Below are 16,823 nucleotides of genomic sequence, written 5' to 3'. Positions count from 1 at the left end.
TGTGAATAAACAAAAGGTTTTTAAACTTAATATCTGTCTATGTTACTGCTTGTTTAATAAACTAAGATCAAGCAAGTTGTTTAATCTAGAATAACTGTAATATTTATTTCCGTGGCAACAATTTTACCCATCCAAACTGCTTTTATATTTTATTTTTTGGCGGATTTAAATTGCTTCTTATTCTTGGTCTGTTAAGTTTTGATTTTCTGTTGTCTTAATGCTTAAAGCTTTCTCTATCTATAGTTGGTACTAATAAGATAAAATAGAAAGTCTGGTATGTAAATCTTACCTGTCAATTTGATTGACAGTTACGTTTTATTACTATACCAGTCAATTTGTTTTATAGCTAAGCTTAAATTATAAGTATTTTTAAAATTCAGTAAAGTAAGTAACTTTTTTAAATGAAAAATTGTTGTTTTAGTTATTATATTCAGTTTAAATTAACAAAAAAGCGCGGAAATAAAAAACTTATTTATCCTCCCGTAAAATGACATTGTTCCACACCGTTAATTTCAAACAATAACGTTTATGACGTAACATTTAAAGGGCCAGCTGTTGCTAATTGTAAACAACAAAATTGCTGTAAAACAGTTTAAAAACATCATAAACTTCGGTCAAATCGCTAATAAGTAGATAGTTTAATTAGTAATTAAGGTATAGTTTAGCCTGCAGCGGGTAGGAGATTTTAAGAGCAGTAATTTAAACAATTCAGTTATTTTAAAAGTTTTTTATTTCAAAATAAATAAAGTTTTTGCGAAATATTATCAGAACACTTATTTAAGTTATACAATTTAGAATTTAGTTAACATTTATTTAAATAAAATGGATGTTAATGAGAATGAACAATTTGATTTCACCCAGTTCCTTCCTATACAAATAACTGAAGATATTTTAATGCATTTGGATATTTTATCCTTATGTTCAGCTACTGAAGTAAGAATAATGTGGGGAAGTCGATGTGGGAAAGTCGAATGCGTGACCTAAACATAGAGTAGTCTCGAGTTGCCTGTGGCAGTTTGGGATATTAGAGATTATAATTGCCGGATAATTATGCTGCTGATTAAGTGCTGGCTCAGCAGGAGCTCATATCATTTATAGCACCTTACTCAAGGGCGCTACATTATAAGATCAGTGGGGATTGAACAAACTACTTCATGTGTGGTGTAGCAACTGTTCTTACCACTACACCATGCTGCCGGTTATTACAAAGTGATTTGTTTAATTACAATATTTAAATGTAAATTGCTTTTTTACACTTTTCTAAGCATGAATAATTAATATAGATTTAATATTTTAACAGGTTTCTAGTACATGGTATACATTAATTAACAACTCTAAGTATATTTGGAGGAATTTATGCAAAGAAACTTTAGGCGAACAAGATAATATTTGTTTAAAAAACCTAAATGAAATATCATGGAAGGTAATTAAAAATAAATTTCTATAAAATTAAACTTTTTAGTAATTTTTTTTTGTTTTTTAATTTTTTTCAATGATTTTATTTAAATGTTTAAGTCTGTGATTTAATGTGCCTAAGTATATCTTTATTTTTGATGTAGGAAGGTCGACTCTAAGACCTATACATAGAGTAACATCAGTAACCCTGACCCAGTCTCGAGTTGACTTTGCCAGTTTAGAATAATATTGATTATAATTATCGCATAATTATACTGCTGATCAAGTGTTGGCTAAAATAGAGTTTGAACTTTTTGTATAGCCATACTCAAGGGCACACAATCTTTTTATATTGTCAATATTTTTTTAGGAAATGGCCATTCAAAGACATTTGATGTTGCATGAAAAATCAAAATGGATAAGGGGAGAATTTAGCAACATTTCAACTCAAGATATTTGTAACAAAAAATCAAACAAATTTATTTTTACTAAGAAAGATTGGGGAGATATACTTCAACATGAATTAGAAAGATAAAAACATTAGTTTTTTAATGTGTTTAATTACTCAATAAAGTATATGTTAATTGGAAATACACTTATATTCACAAGTGTTTTTATTGGTGTGTTAAAATTTTATTTTTTGCTATTTGTATTAATTTTATAATAAGGTGTTATATCTATCTTTGTTTCTTGCTTTTAGTAGTTTATTTTTAACAATATTTTACTACCTATACTAGTAGAAGTTAATTTAGTTTTTGTTTGTGTTATATCATATATTTATCATGGTAAATTATTTTAAAGTAATCTGTATACTTCTATGTATATAACTTATATTTTATTGGTATCAATTATTTTTAGATTTATTGTATATAGAAGTTAATTTTAAATGTTTTTTTGTATTTTACCATGTTTGTTAAGTTCCATATAGTGTAAGTATTATTATAGCTTGTTTGCAATATTTTTAAATATTTGTTTTATTATATATTACCTTATTATAACAAATATTTGGATTGTTGAATTTGAGGACAAAAATGCATTTTATGACGTCATCACTTTTAAAATTTTTGAAATTTAGCAAAGATTGGTCGTATTTCGGTTACAACTTTTGTCTTTATTATTGGCGTGCAAAAACAGCGTGGTGACGTCAGTCGTCAGAACGTAAACTGTTGTTTTATTTTAATATGATTATTCTAATTATAATTTATTCATCTACAGTAATTGTAAGAAATAAACATGTCAAGTGACTTTAAAATTCTCTACAATTGGAGCGTACAAATGCAAGGAAAATACTTCATTGTAAATGGAAATATTAAAGTGAATAAATCGCAATTTCAAGCGCATCAAACAAGCAAAGTACAGCACGCCGATGGATCGTATGTATATACTAAATCTGGGGCTGTATATTTTCTGGATGAATTAACAAATAACAATTTAATTGAAAGTAATTTACCCGAAAATGTTGCGCGAAGATTTCAAAACGGCTTTCCGAAAAATTGGGAATTTATTCTTAAATTTCTACGTTGCAGTCACACTAAAAATAACCGTTTCAAATTGTTAAATCATTCTTATTCTGAGGGTAGTCTTAAAGAATGTACAAATACACCAAAATTATATTTAAACAAAAGTTACAAATCAATTTCAGAGACAAAATCAGGAAGAAAAACATTAATACATGATTATTCACCTATTATTAGTAATGTACCTTCTACTAATTTGCTAAGAAAAATAGATTTACTAGATCCTCATCTTTCTACTATTAAAAAGAAAAGCACAAAACGAAGATTGTTAGATGTACAGGATTTAAATAATTGCAAAATAAATCAATCTGCCGACAGCAACTGCTCTTTTATAAAAACTTGTGAAACTTTTAATGATGAGATTGATTACTCTACAAAGAAACTTAAAATTGACAATCAAAGGCAAGATGTAATTAGAAAATGTAAAGATGTTACAAGTGAAAGTTTTAATTCTAAATCTACACCAACTGAAATGTTGAATGTAAGTGTCCAATTAACTCGATTAACCCCAGAAGATCTACAAAAACATAATTATAATTTCACTTGCAATAAAACAAACAAAAGGAATAAAATTGAAAACAATTTTTTAACCCAAACTACACGATCAAAAGTGAGAAATTTGACACAAAACGAAGAAAAAAATAAAAAGATTTTAGAAGAAATTTTCAACAACTATTTCACGAACTTAAAACCAAATGCTATAGGTTTACAAAGTTTAAATAAAATAAATGATCTTTCCATTGCAACTATGCAATCAAAAAAACAAAAACTACAGCCAAGTTTTAAAGTTACTAAAAAAGGACGAAAAAAAATACCAGAGAAATGTAGAAATCAAAAAGCTGAAGTTAATATTGAAACCACGAAAAATATTTTAAAAGAAGTTCAAAAATTAAGAAAAAATGAAACCCCAAAAAGACAACCTAAGAGCAAGAATACCACCAAACAAAAAACAAATTTAAAATCTTATAACACTGAAAATCAGCAGATTACAAAAACAAAACTACCTCAAAACAATGGAACTTTAAAGTCTTCAAAAACAAAGTCTCCAGTAGTCAACAAAAGCTCTAAAGTTGTTCCGGCAAAGAAAATTGAAATCACAGCTAAAAGAGGCTCAAATAAAAGAAGACAACAGATCAAAACAGCAATGTTAGAGATTAATCTTCAATCACCTACCAGAGACTTATTTACCGACCCCGAAAATATTCCAAAGGGTGTTGAAAACATAAATCTATTTCCATTATTAACACCTGGTTTGAATGTAATGAGGGGATTTCGTAATAGTATGGCAACGCCACCTTGGTTTCAAATGCCCGAGATTAAAGATTGTGACATGGCAGAATCAAGTCCTGATGTAAGTTCAAATAATAATAGTTACTCCTTTGACCAAAAAATTGATCAAGTCGGTGATAAAGTTGTTGTAAGGATGCAAAATGAACAAAAAAGAGAAATTAAAGGAAAAAAAACTACTAAAACAAAAAAGGGATCTTCAATGAAGCATAGACTAAGTAAATTAAGTGCCAAACGTAAACTTAATATTCCGTATCATTTACTTAAACCTAGCACTGCTATTAAAGATGATATTTCAGATGATGATGAATATTTTGAGGACGTTTTAGTCTCCGAAAATTAATTTATTAATTTCTTGTTTATATTTTTAAAGCACAGTTAAATATTACTAACAGTGTAGTTTTATTTCTTCCTACTTTTTAGCATTATGATTAAATGGTTGTGTATTATTTTGGTGTGATTTTTAAATTGCTAAATATTTTTTTTCAACGGTCTTCATTTAAATTTTTATTCTTTTTCTATTTGCACTTTTTTTCTATTTTTGGTTTATTGTGTTCGATTAAAGTTAAGATAAATAATTAATCCTATTAAAAGCAATACCTTGTTTAAAATATGATACTATTTTATTATGCAATTAGGAGTTTTTGATAAGTTTAGAACAAATAGTTTACTATCATCCAAAAAACTAGTTTATTTAAATTGATTCAAAAAATGTTTCTGTGTGGAAAATATTAATAATAAAACTTTATTTATAAATTACAGCCACAGTAAAATATTTAATTAGTAGGTTTAAACGTTGAAATTTGGTGAAATAATTTTTGTTAGATAACGTTTTCAAGCGAGGATAAACGAAATATTCAAACAAAGCTTGTAACTACAAGTTTTTAAAAGCTCTTTATCAGTTTCGTTGTAAAAATTTTTTTGACTTTTCTTTTAGAAAAAAACTAAATGTTTATATTAATTTGTAATACAATTAACTTGCATAAATTAATTTTAGATAACTAAGCTTTGGTAAAATGGAAGTTTAAAGATTTTAAAAAGTCTTAAACAAATACAAAAAGGAAAAAATATGTCACAAAAGTTATGTTACCACCTTTCGAAAAAAAAACAGAAGTAAGAATACGCGTTTTCTTGATAAGGTTTGGTCGTTTATAATTTGCTTAGGCTAAGAACTTAAGCTATAAACTTGGTATTACAATATTGCATAGGTTAAAAAGTTAACAAACATTTGTTTAATTAATGTAGTAAAAGTTAATTATTAACGAGCGCTATAATTTTATAAATGTTGTGCTGCCAATTTCGCTCTTTCTTTCAAATTTAACGATTTTCTAATATTTTAGTGTTTATAATTGTGCAAAAGTTTACTGATTTATTATCTTTATATTTGTTTTTTAAATTTTTAACCGGTTTAAGTTATCTAGATTGTTTAAAAATTGCTTCAGATCTAATATGGAATTCTAGGTTTGTTTTTTTAAATGATAAGATTGGGATTAATTGTGTTTAAGAAGCAGCCATTGGGCACATAAACAGTAAGCATAAGCAAGTGTCTGTAGGTGTGAGGGATCCAAGTAAACATTTCAAACTAATGGATGACCAGGAAAGCATAACCAAAATGCCCGACACCGTCGCACCAAATAATACACCGGAAATGATAACCGGTGACGCGGAACAAGATGTTGCCAACGAAAAAATGGATTTGGACGAGAGTCCGACGGTAGTCGACACAAGTATGATCAACGGAGATGTCTCCGAAAATGAGGATTCAAAATCCGATGAGATTGAAGTTGCGGATGATGAATTTGGTTTTTATCGATCCGAGGCGACCTTTAGTTTTACTGTTGAAAACATGCCGAAGTTGGATAGATCTGTAACTAGTGAAGCCACTTACGTCAGAGGTTTACCATGGAAGATATTAGTAATGCCTCGCATGTCTCATGAGAGAGGAGGAGTTAAAAATCTAGGTTATTTTCTTCAGTGTAACGCTGATAATGAAACAACTTCGTGGTCTTGTCATGGATCAGCTAAGCTTAGGATCTTATCGGCTAAAGAGGGAGTTGAAATGATAGAGAAACCCATAGATCACATGTTTTATTGCAAGGAGAATGACTGGGGTTTTAGCCAATTTATGTCTTGGAATGATGTCATTAATGTTGACAAGGGATATCTAACAACAGATAAAAAAATGACTTTTCAGGTCCATGTTTTTGCCGATGCACCTCATGGGGTAGCATGGAATAGTAGAAAGTTAACTGGGCATATTGGGTTAAAAAACCAAGGGGCTACCTGCTATATGAACAGTTTGTTACAAACTTTATTTTTTACAAATAAATTGCGCAAGGCAGTATACTTAATGCCCACCGAAAGTGACGACTCAACCAAGAGTGTTTCCCTCGCTTTGCAGCGTGTGTTTTTTGAGCTACAAAGCAACGACAAGCCAGTCGGTACAAAAAAGCTCACCAAGTCGTTCGGATGGGAAACTTTAGATTCTTTCATGCAACATGATGTACAAGAACTGTGCCGTGTGTTACTTGATAATGTAGAGCTTAAAATGAAAGGAACATGTGTTGAAGGCACAATTCCCAAGCTCCTTGAAGGCAAGTTTAAATCATATGTGAAATGTAAGAACGTAGATTACATATCCAGTCGTGAAGAGTCATTTTTTGATATTCAATTGATTGTGAAAGGAAATAAAAACGTGATGGAGTCATTTAGAAATTATGTAAAACCTGACACCCTTGATGGAGATAATAAATTTGATGCCGGTGATTATGGGATGCAGGATGCAGATAAGGGGATTATTTTTAAATGTTTCCCGCCAGTTTTACACCTCCAACTACTCAGGTTTCAGTATGACCTAGCGGCTGATATGTATGTTAAGACCAACGACCGGTATGAGTTCCCGGCAGTTTTGCACTTGGACGAATTTCTTGAAACACCTGACCCAGATGACCCTTCTGTTTATGTTCTTCATGCTATACTTGTACACAGGTAAAAAATCATATTCTATTTTAAATTGATTGTTTATTGTTTTACTTGGATCACTGTCATTTATATAAAAACTTTATGCTTTGAAAAGCGGTAACTCAACAACGAGGCATACATTTTATTAACCCTAGGTTTTTCTTAGCTTTCTTTTTGAAAAATGCCTTGCAATTTCTAAAAAATGTATTGACATTAATTTTGTAGAAATGTTTTTCGAATTTTTGGTTTTTGAGTCATAGGGCTGATACAATAAACCTTACTATTTATGAAATTGGTGCAAACTAAGAATGATATAATTCTTAGGACTTTAATTTAATTTGATACAAAAATGTGTGTTTTTATTTATTAATAAAATAAAACTAATTTTATTTTTATTAAACAGTGGAGACAACCATGGTGGTCATTATGTGTCGTATATTAACCCAAAAGGTGACGGAAAGTGGTGTAAGTTTGATGATGAGGTGGTGTCTCGATGCACCAAAAAGGAGGCGTTTCTAGGAAGCTTTGGAGGAACTGGGGAGGACTCTTTTGTTGGAAGAAACTCCACTAATGCGTGAGTGAATGTAACCTAAATTTATATTTAAGGCAAACTTTTGAATCATTTGTAGTTTACAGTTCTTAAATGGACAATATACTTTAAGGATCTTTTTACTGATTTCACACTTCTTACCTAAAATTTAAAAGTATCTTAAACTTTTAAAGGACTGTTAAGTTAACATGATTCACACTTTTTATGAGGTGTAACACTTTTAATTTTAGAAGTGAAATTGTTCACTAGTCACTAATTAGGAAGTACTTTCTATTTTAACTAACTTAAACTAGCTCAAAATACAAAAAGAAACAAAACAACATCAACCAACTTTATTTTTTGTAATAATAAAAGTTATATAATAAGGGTAATCTTGCAATTTTTTTTACTAAATTTATATACAATAATAAACTTTATTTTTCTAGATACATGTTGGTGTACATAAGAAAAAACAAGTTGACCGAAGTTTTATGCTCAGTGACTGATGATGATATACCAGAACAACTTATGGCTAGGTTAATAGAAGAAAGAAAGTTAGAAGCTTATCGTCGCAAAGAAAGGTTGATAGTTCTTACGTTTCCATAAGGGGCATGCTTTAATTATTAATCAAGTTAGGGTTAATGCTTATTGACTTATTCTTAAATTTTCTTCCGTTCTAAAGGTATAAAAATATTGTATTTTCGAGTTCTTATTTGGTTGAGTTTGTTTGTTGGTTTAGTGCAGTTTCTTCACATAACTCCTTAAGTAATATTTGTTCTTTGTTAAAAACATATTTATTTGTTTTTTTCAGGATATATTTATTAAGTACACAATGAATAATTGTCCAAAAGTTACAATGATAAACTACATCATTAAATATTTGGTATTGACATAGGATTAACTTTCTCACTTTGTCTCTTATACAAAGAAACTGATTACTGTGGAAATAACCATGTTTGTTTTTAAGCAATGTCTATCATCGGTTTAACTCTGTTGGCAAACTTATACTGGTGATAAAAATTTTGGCAATAAAACTTTATTGTGGTAAAGTTAAAATATTTGTTAGAGTTAAGTTACCTACATTCGAATATTTACACAAAGTGATGATAATTGTTGACAATATTAGAATTTCTATGTGCTCCTATTTATTTAACTATGCAGTTTATGAAAAACAATTTTGTTAACTTTTAAGAAAAGGTTATTTCTCTTTACTGTAGACAGTCATGTGATTTTTGTTGATGCCTCAACAGTGCATTGAAATATACAAGACCATAAAATTTCAACAATTTTTGTGTGTACAAACCTTATTCCATAACAAACACTTATTTGTGCTATCATAATATTGATAAATTCAGTAATTTTTTGTGCCTAATTATTACATATTAACATAAATCATTCTTACTGTAAGAATAAGAATTTAAATTTAATATTTGCTTATATTTACAGAACAGAAATGCATCTGTATATGTCTCTTAATATTATTACTGAGGATATGTTTTGTGGGCATCAGGGCGAGGATTTATTTGATTTTGAACGTACTCATATGACAAGGTAGTTATTAAATTTTTAAAGCTTTTTCCGGTTTACTAAAATGACTTTAAAAATTTATGAAAATGTGTATTTGTTATACCACATCACGGACATTTTTAAAATTTTGCCCTGTTTTAATTCATACTAAATTGATTTAAATATTAGTTAAAACGTTTTTTTATATATATATCACTAAAATTGGAATGGTCTTAAAATTTTGGTCTGTTTTAATTTGAAACTTAAATTACTTTTCAGTGAAATATGTATTTTAAACCACTTTATAAGGAAAATAGTCTTGAAAAGTCATCCTTTTATAATTTAAAGATAAACTTACTTATAAACTTTCTAACAAATATTTTATTTCAGACACATTAAAATCTTAAAACAAGCAACATATACTGAAGTATTGGAGGCAATTTCCAAGGCATTTGGATACAAGCAGTCCCAGTTTAGATTATGGGTGTTTAGTCAAAGACAGAATAGCACTTGGAGACCAACTCTGTTGGATATTCCTGATGTAAGTACAAGATTTTATGACTCAATTATAAAGTAGGCTATTTGATTAAAATGGCACAAGTTTAGGCTTTTATTGATATTTGTATATAAATAATTTTAGTGGACGATATATACAAACCCCTTATACATGAATACCTTTATCTGATCCCCTTTATCTAAACTCCATATGCTTATAAAGAAGTTTAGTGGCTGATATATATATATAATGGCCAGAAATTTAAACCCTTATACATAAAAATCTTTTTCTGATCACCTTTATCTGCACCCCTTACACTTGAACCCTTTTCATTTGAACCCTATACATTTAAACCCCTTTATCTGAACCTCTAAAATTTGAACTTCTTCATTTGAACCCTATACATTTGAACCCCTTCATCTGGACCCTTTCATCTGAGCCCCTTACATTTAAACCCATTACATTTAAATCCTTGCTGTTTGGGTTGCATGGGCAAATTATTACAGGTAAATATTAGTTGAAAGTTGCAACCATATTATGACAATTAAAATACAAACCATAAGGTAGGGCTATTGACTAGCTGTAATAAAAAGTTTATTTTTTTCTTTTTTTTGTTACTCTAAATAAGTTAAACTATATATACATTGTACTTTTCTTCTGCTTTGTGGTTTTTCAATTCAATTGGAATGAAGCCTGCTGTTAGATTTCTTTAGAATTTATGAAACTTTATATTTAGGTAACTGCTTTAATATATCCACTATCAGTTATTAAAATATGTTTATTTGGCAAATACTTTAGTGTAAAATGATCACAATCAATTTATTATCGATGTAACAATGGAGAACAATCACTTTAGTGGGAAATCCCTTGGTTAAAAAATCTTTGAATCTTTTGTTGTGGTTTTATACCAAAAATAATTGAATTTCTAAAATATTTAAGAAAATTGTTAAAAATAGAAAAGACAGTGCTGTTAAAACTGAAATATATAACTTAATTTGTTTAGGAAATAACCTAATGGCATTTTAATTAGGATTAATTAAGAAAGTCCCATTATAAGTATATATATACTTCGTTTGAATTTTAAAATTTAAATTAAAAATGTTTTTTTCTAGCCATCGAGCAAGGCTCTTATCGATATTGCGGACAATGAAAATCCGTGGCACGTGTGGCTTGAGACAGTTTTACCCGATGCAGATTCGAGCACTTTGTCTCCGTTTGATAAACAAAACGATATTTTGATCTTCCTTAAAATGTACGACCCCTATTCGCAAACTATCTCTTATTGTGGCCATATTGCAATTCCAATCGAGGGCTCAACAGTAAGTTCAATTTAATTTGTAAAATAGTTGACTTTAGATCAGAAAATCTAATCTTTTTTTTTCTTTTTTTTTTATTCTCAGAATTTTGTTATTTCTGTTATGTTAAAAAAACAGTTATAAAAAGATTGTGCCGCTAGGTCAATCATAAATCAATCTGACAATAACATCTTGATACTGAGCCATGATAAGCAAGTTTTCCCATAAATTTATATCATAAAGTTGGCATGCTTTAAATGACATTGATAGTTAACAAAATAACATAAAATTTGCATGCCTAAAATATTATGTAAACTTGTTGTAGGGGTCAAAACACTTGGCTACACTACATAAGGTTGTGGGTTTAATCCCTACTGCTGTCATCTATTAGTAAGGCGCTATATATGCTATAAACTTCTAGGTCACAAATTAAGCTAAAAACTTTATGATCGTTAACTTAATAAAGTAATTACTTATTAATAATTAATAATTTTATAGATTACCGACCTTGAACCTGAACTACGTCGTCGTGGAGGTCTTGCAGCGGACACACCGATCCAATTATATGAGGAAGTCAGGTCTTCCGACGTCCGAATGGTACAAGAACGGACGGCAGCGTTGGGTGAAGCAATGGACCGACTGATGGACGGAAACATCCTTGTGTTTCAGCCAATTGTTCGTGAAAAAAATGACGCCGTGCGGCACTTCTGGGATATTTATCACAGCGTGGATGTTGTGCTTTGTGACAAGAATGATCCGGTTGATCCTGGTTTTGTTGTTTCTTTAAACAGGAATTGGACATACCAACAGGTTTGTGAACTGAGTTAAAACCTTTAAAGGTTAAAAAATTTTTTTTAATAAAGAAAAATTTAATTTTAATAACAACAAATTTTTCGTCAAAACTTTTACATTTTTAAAGTTATTTAATTTTTTGATAAACAAGATTGATTTGGTATTTTGGAAGGTTTAGTTTAGTTTGTTGGATTAAAAAGTTGGTAAAAAGTTTGTGTTTTACAGACATTTTAGTTTATTTGAGGCCTATGTGAAAAAAAACTCAATTTTGGAAAAGTTTTATGGTGTAGTTTAAATACCCCAAAATTTTGAATTTCTTCTTAAAATTACTATATTAAACTAAATACTCAGATAACAGTTTTGTTTAAATATTGTTTTAATTTTATCATTTAATATTAATACATTAATAGATGTTTTTATATTCTTAAGTTGAATTTATCCTTTTGTTTTGAAACTAAATTTGTTGTTGGGTTACTGATCAGGTTTATTATTAATATCGCCTTCCTGTTTATAAACTATACTGTCATTAATGTGTCATATATATCCATGTTGTACATAAACTGTTCAGCTACAAAATATACCAAGTTGATTTAACTAAAAACCAGCGACTTTTACAATAATTGCGGGCAAAATATAACATATAAATTTACAAATATTTTAAAATGTTTCACACTAATATTTATGATGTTTTCTATATTTTGTACACATTTTAAATTTAATAGTTAAAACATGTAATTCTTTTCATTAAAAGCCATTTTTACTTGTATATTCAAGAAAGAAAATGTGTTACTTTTAAACTTTTGTACAGTATTACATCAAGTACCTTTTTAGTCTCAATTCTTATCTTTTAACAATAACATTTGTTGTCCCAGTTCGCCCTAAGAGTAGCAGAGAGATTGGATACAGACCCAGCAATGCTCCAGTTCTTCAGAGTACAGAGTGCAAGAGATGCACCTGGTAATGTGATCAGATCAAGCTTTGATGGACAACTTAAGGACTTACTACAGGTACTTATGTTATGCTTATTACATGTAATATTAAATAAGATGATACAGTCACAGCATTTAACCTTTTACCACTTATGCTAAGCTATATAATGGCAGGTAGTATTTAAACATATAATTAATTGTTTTTTAAGAAAGATGGTTAGGGGAAATTTAATTGGGAATATGCTTCAAGGAAACATAAAATTAATTAAAATGAATTTGTTTTTTAAGGAAAAATTAAGCTGCTTAAATAACCAATTAATTAAAATTTTCCTAAGGTTTAAATAATTTTTTTCTGTTTGTTTTATTCTGACATAGATATACGGAACTCGCAAGCAGTCCAAACGCTTGTTCTACCAACAGCTTACCATGAAAGTGGAGGAATTTGAGAACAAGAGGCAAATCAGATGCGTGTTTGTAACTCCTGATCTTAAGGAAGAAGAACTTGTGTTATATCCTGAGAAGAATGGTTGTGTTGCAAGTGTGTTGGAGGAATGTAGAAAGAAGGTAACGTTGTTTTAAAATGACAATTTAAAAGGGTTTTATGTAGGAAAATATTGAAAAAATAAAGATCAAGTTAATGTGATAAATAGTTAGTTATATTGTCAACTAAAAAAAAAAAGCTATTTATGTTTTTTTTCCGGCCTTTTTATATTTTTTGGTGTTGCCCTTAAAAAACTAACTTTTTTCTTGGATCCTATTGCCTGTAAGTTATTCAATATTATTATTCTATTTTCTAGTTAAACATTGGCAATGATAAAGAGTTACGAATGTTGGAGGTGGTGGGAAATAAAATTTGTGGAATATTTAAAGGAGAGAAATCGTTGGAAGAATTAAACAATATGAAACCTTATGCACAAGCATCAGGAATATATAGGATCGAAATTGTTCCTGATGACCAAAAAGAGGTAAGGAAAAGGTTTTAAAGTCTTTGTTGTACAAGTTCTTATTATTGACCCTATGATATTACCAAAACCCAGTCTTAAGTTGTACAAGTTTAAGATATTATTGACCCCATAATATTACCCCAACCCAGTCTCAAGTTGTACAAGTTTTAAGATATTATTGACCTCATGATATTACCCTAACCCAGTCTTAAGTTGTACAAGTTTAAGATATTATTGACCTCATAATATTACCCCAACTCAGTCCTGAATTGCACAAGTTTAAAATATTATTGACCTTATAATATTACCCCAACCCAGTCTCAAGTTGTACAAGTTTAAGATATTATTAACCTCATGATATTACCCCAACTCAGTCCTAAATTGCACAAGTTTAAAATATTATTGACCTTATAATATTACCCCAACCCAGTCTCAAGTTGTACAAGTTTAAGATATTATTGACCTCATGATATTACCCCAACTCAGTCCTAAATTGCACAAGTTTAAAATATTATTGACCTTATAATATTACCCCAACCCAGTCTCAAGTTGTACAAGTTTAAGATATTATTGACCTCATAATATTACCCTAACCCAGTCTTAAGTTGTACAAGTTTAAAATATTATTGACCTCATAATATTACCCCAACCCAGACCCAACTTGTACAAGTTTAGGATATTAATGACCTCATAATATTACTCCAATTTAGTCCTAATTTGTACCTGTTTAAGATATTATTGACCCTATAATATTACCTTAACTCAATTAGATAACTCTGTGTATTGATGTTCATTAGTCTGTCAATTTATAGAAAGTTTTTAAATACCACTTATGTCTTAAAAGATTGGTGAAGATGAGTTACTGATATGTGCCGGTCACTTCCACAAGGAGATTTACAACACATTCGGAGTTCCTCTTCTAATTAAAGTTAAAACTGGGGAAAGGTTCCATGATATTAGAGAGAGAATACAAAAGGCGATGGACATAGAAGACAATATCTTTGAGAAATATAAAGTGGCTGTCATTGTTAATGGGCAGGTAGGAAATGTCAACTGAAATGTCAATTAAAAAACATATATTTTTGTTCATTTAGATTGTCTTGTAGGGGTTGTAAGTGATATATATATATATATTATTATGTAGTTTTGTGTTTTGACTTCTCCTTTTTTTGCCCCAATTTTTTTACATTAAATTGTATACAAAACAGATTATACTAAAATTTGTTTTTATATTTCTTTAAGGTTAAATATATGTCAGAAGATGTTGATATTACAATAAATCTTAAAGATGTTGTACAACCGGCAGCAATTCAATCACCGGTAAGTTAATAAATATTTAAATTATTACTTAATGTTTCAAACTAGGCTTTCTGCCTTACTCTTTATCTGCTTACCCCCAATCTTGAAGTAATTTTTTAGCAGTTTAAATTATCTGTTTTACATAAAGTCTACAATTATTTTATTCAATTGATATTACCAAGGTTTACCAAGTTTACCACAGGCCTATTTTAAGTTGTACCAGTTGAAGTATTTTAATCTTCTGTTACATGTAGTATTTGGCCGTAAGATTACTTATTATTTAATTTGCTAAACAAGTTGCATTTAAGGATTTCCAAGCCTGTGAAAAAGGTTTAACTTATATCTTTTATTACTGTGGTATTGTGACCAAATATTTAAATTTTTTCAACATTTTTAGACCAACAAGTTATGCAATAAAGCTTGGATAGGTCTGGATCATCTTAACAAAAACTCTAAGAGGCACCAAAGTAGATTTGGATACACAGAAAAAGCAATTAAAATTCATAATTAAAATTTTAAATAAATTAATTAAAAGGTAATTCAACTCATAAGCTTAACAACTTTTCAGACAAATTTTTTTGGTCTTCAGAGTTGTCTTGGTAACTTACCTTTACAGGCAAATTGTGATGTCACAAAGCACAACAGTAAACAACTCTATATCTTATTTATTTCGACAATTCGATCGTTTATATTTAATCTAATATAGTTAAATCTTTTTTAAATATTTTATTCTCAAAATGGACCAGAAGTTTTAACTCATTTTTTTGCCTTTTATTTGACAACAAATTTGTTAAATCCCCTGTTCAGAAAAATTCAATGTACAAAAATTTCTGTGGTACTTTTTGTGATGCAAAAAAGTTCCAAAAACCTTAAAAATTCAAGGCCAAAAGGTGAAAGTACTGAAAATTGTAATTAAGCAATAAGTCAAAGTCGGGCCTATTTCTACACTATATATTTTCGTTGTTCTAGTGTATACATTATTATTATTTAGGAAGTTAATAAAACAATGACTTTAATTGTCCTTGTTGAATATTTTTATGTCCAATATTTTGTGCATGCTGCTTAAAACACGAAGTCCCAATTAAGGACACTTGACGTAAATAGGGGCATTTTGGTTTTACAATTGGATACCTTTTCTTGCATTGCTTGTTATACAGGTTTAAAACTGTATCCCTTCCAATTTAAGGGATTGTTAAATAACAATTGTTATTGTATAGAAACAATTGTTTTTATGGTCAATCTACAATAGCATATCTTCGTTGTAGATGTATTGTTAAGTAGTAGTTTCTGCTTGTATTTAAAATTTTATCTTTAATTTGTGTGTGTGTGTGTGTGATTACAACCAGATAACATGGCTGGTGTTTTAAAAACAATTCTTGCTTCAAATTCGTTGCGATTTTGTGGATTTCGAAAATTAAATTACATTTTTAATGGTTATTTCATTGGACGAGTTTTTTTAAGTCTTCGTTTATGATTTTAAATAACTTTAGAAGTGCAACAATGGTTTAAAACTACACCCTAATATGTGATGTGTTAGTTATCTGCTATAGGTCCATGATACTGAATACCATTTTACTAAATTAACATATTCCGAAATGCTAAAATCTAAAACAACATTTTACAGAAGTTTTCTCAAAAATTTAAATGCATTTTTAGAAAAAGTTTGGAACAAAAAAGGGTTTGAAATAATTTGGTTTACTGTTGTTAAAATTACATTTTTCTTTAAACTTTTACTCAGGAAGATGATTTGTTAATATGGCAGTGGGTTTATAGCTGGTAGCAGTGGCTATATGGCCAGAGTCTTGTTGTTAGGGGTGACAAAATAAGATCTCAAAACCACTAGTGGTGTACGGGAGCATGCTTCCTTAAAAAG

General features: G+C 29.2%; 2 protein-coding genes across 2 annotated transcripts; both read left to right on the top strand.

Annotated features, from left to right (window-relative positions):
- Positions 1–595: 595 nt before the first annotated feature.
- LOC145755062 (F-box only protein 48-like) lies at positions 596–2,136 on the top strand. Its single transcript, XM_082571263.1, has 3 exons — positions 596–933; positions 1,301–1,423; positions 1,766–2,136. Exons 1-3 carry the CDS (start codon positions 823–825, stop codon positions 1,928–1,930), a joined length of 399 nt encoding a protein of 132 aa, XP_082427389.1. The 5' UTR covers positions 596–822; the 3' UTR covers positions 1,931–2,136.
- A 3,486-nt stretch (positions 2,137–5,622) lies between these two features.
- LOC145754941 (ubiquitin carboxyl-terminal hydrolase 7-like) lies at positions 5,623–16,392 on the top strand. The gene is made up of 13 exons (XM_082571116.1): positions 5,623–7,187; positions 7,564–7,734; positions 8,136–8,270; positions 9,136–9,240; positions 9,586–9,736; positions 10,804–11,010; positions 11,485–11,796; positions 12,651–12,785; positions 13,083–13,271; positions 13,505–13,672; positions 14,496–14,690; positions 14,894–14,971; positions 15,348–16,392. Exons 1-13 carry the CDS (start codon positions 5,785–5,787, stop codon positions 15,459–15,461), a joined length of 3,363 nt encoding a protein of 1,120 aa, XP_082427242.1. The 5' UTR covers positions 5,623–5,784; the 3' UTR covers positions 15,462–16,392.
- The last annotated feature ends 431 nt before the right edge of the window (positions 16,393–16,823 follow it).

Source organism: Corella eumyota, chromosome 6 (assembly GCF_963082875.1).
Source record: "Corella eumyota chromosome 6, kaCorEumy4.1, whole genome shotgun sequence".
NCBI classification, from domain to species: Eukaryota; Metazoa; Chordata; class Ascidiacea; order Phlebobranchia; family Corellidae; genus Corella; species Corella eumyota.
This window is presented reverse-complemented; position numbering and strand designations above follow the sequence as displayed.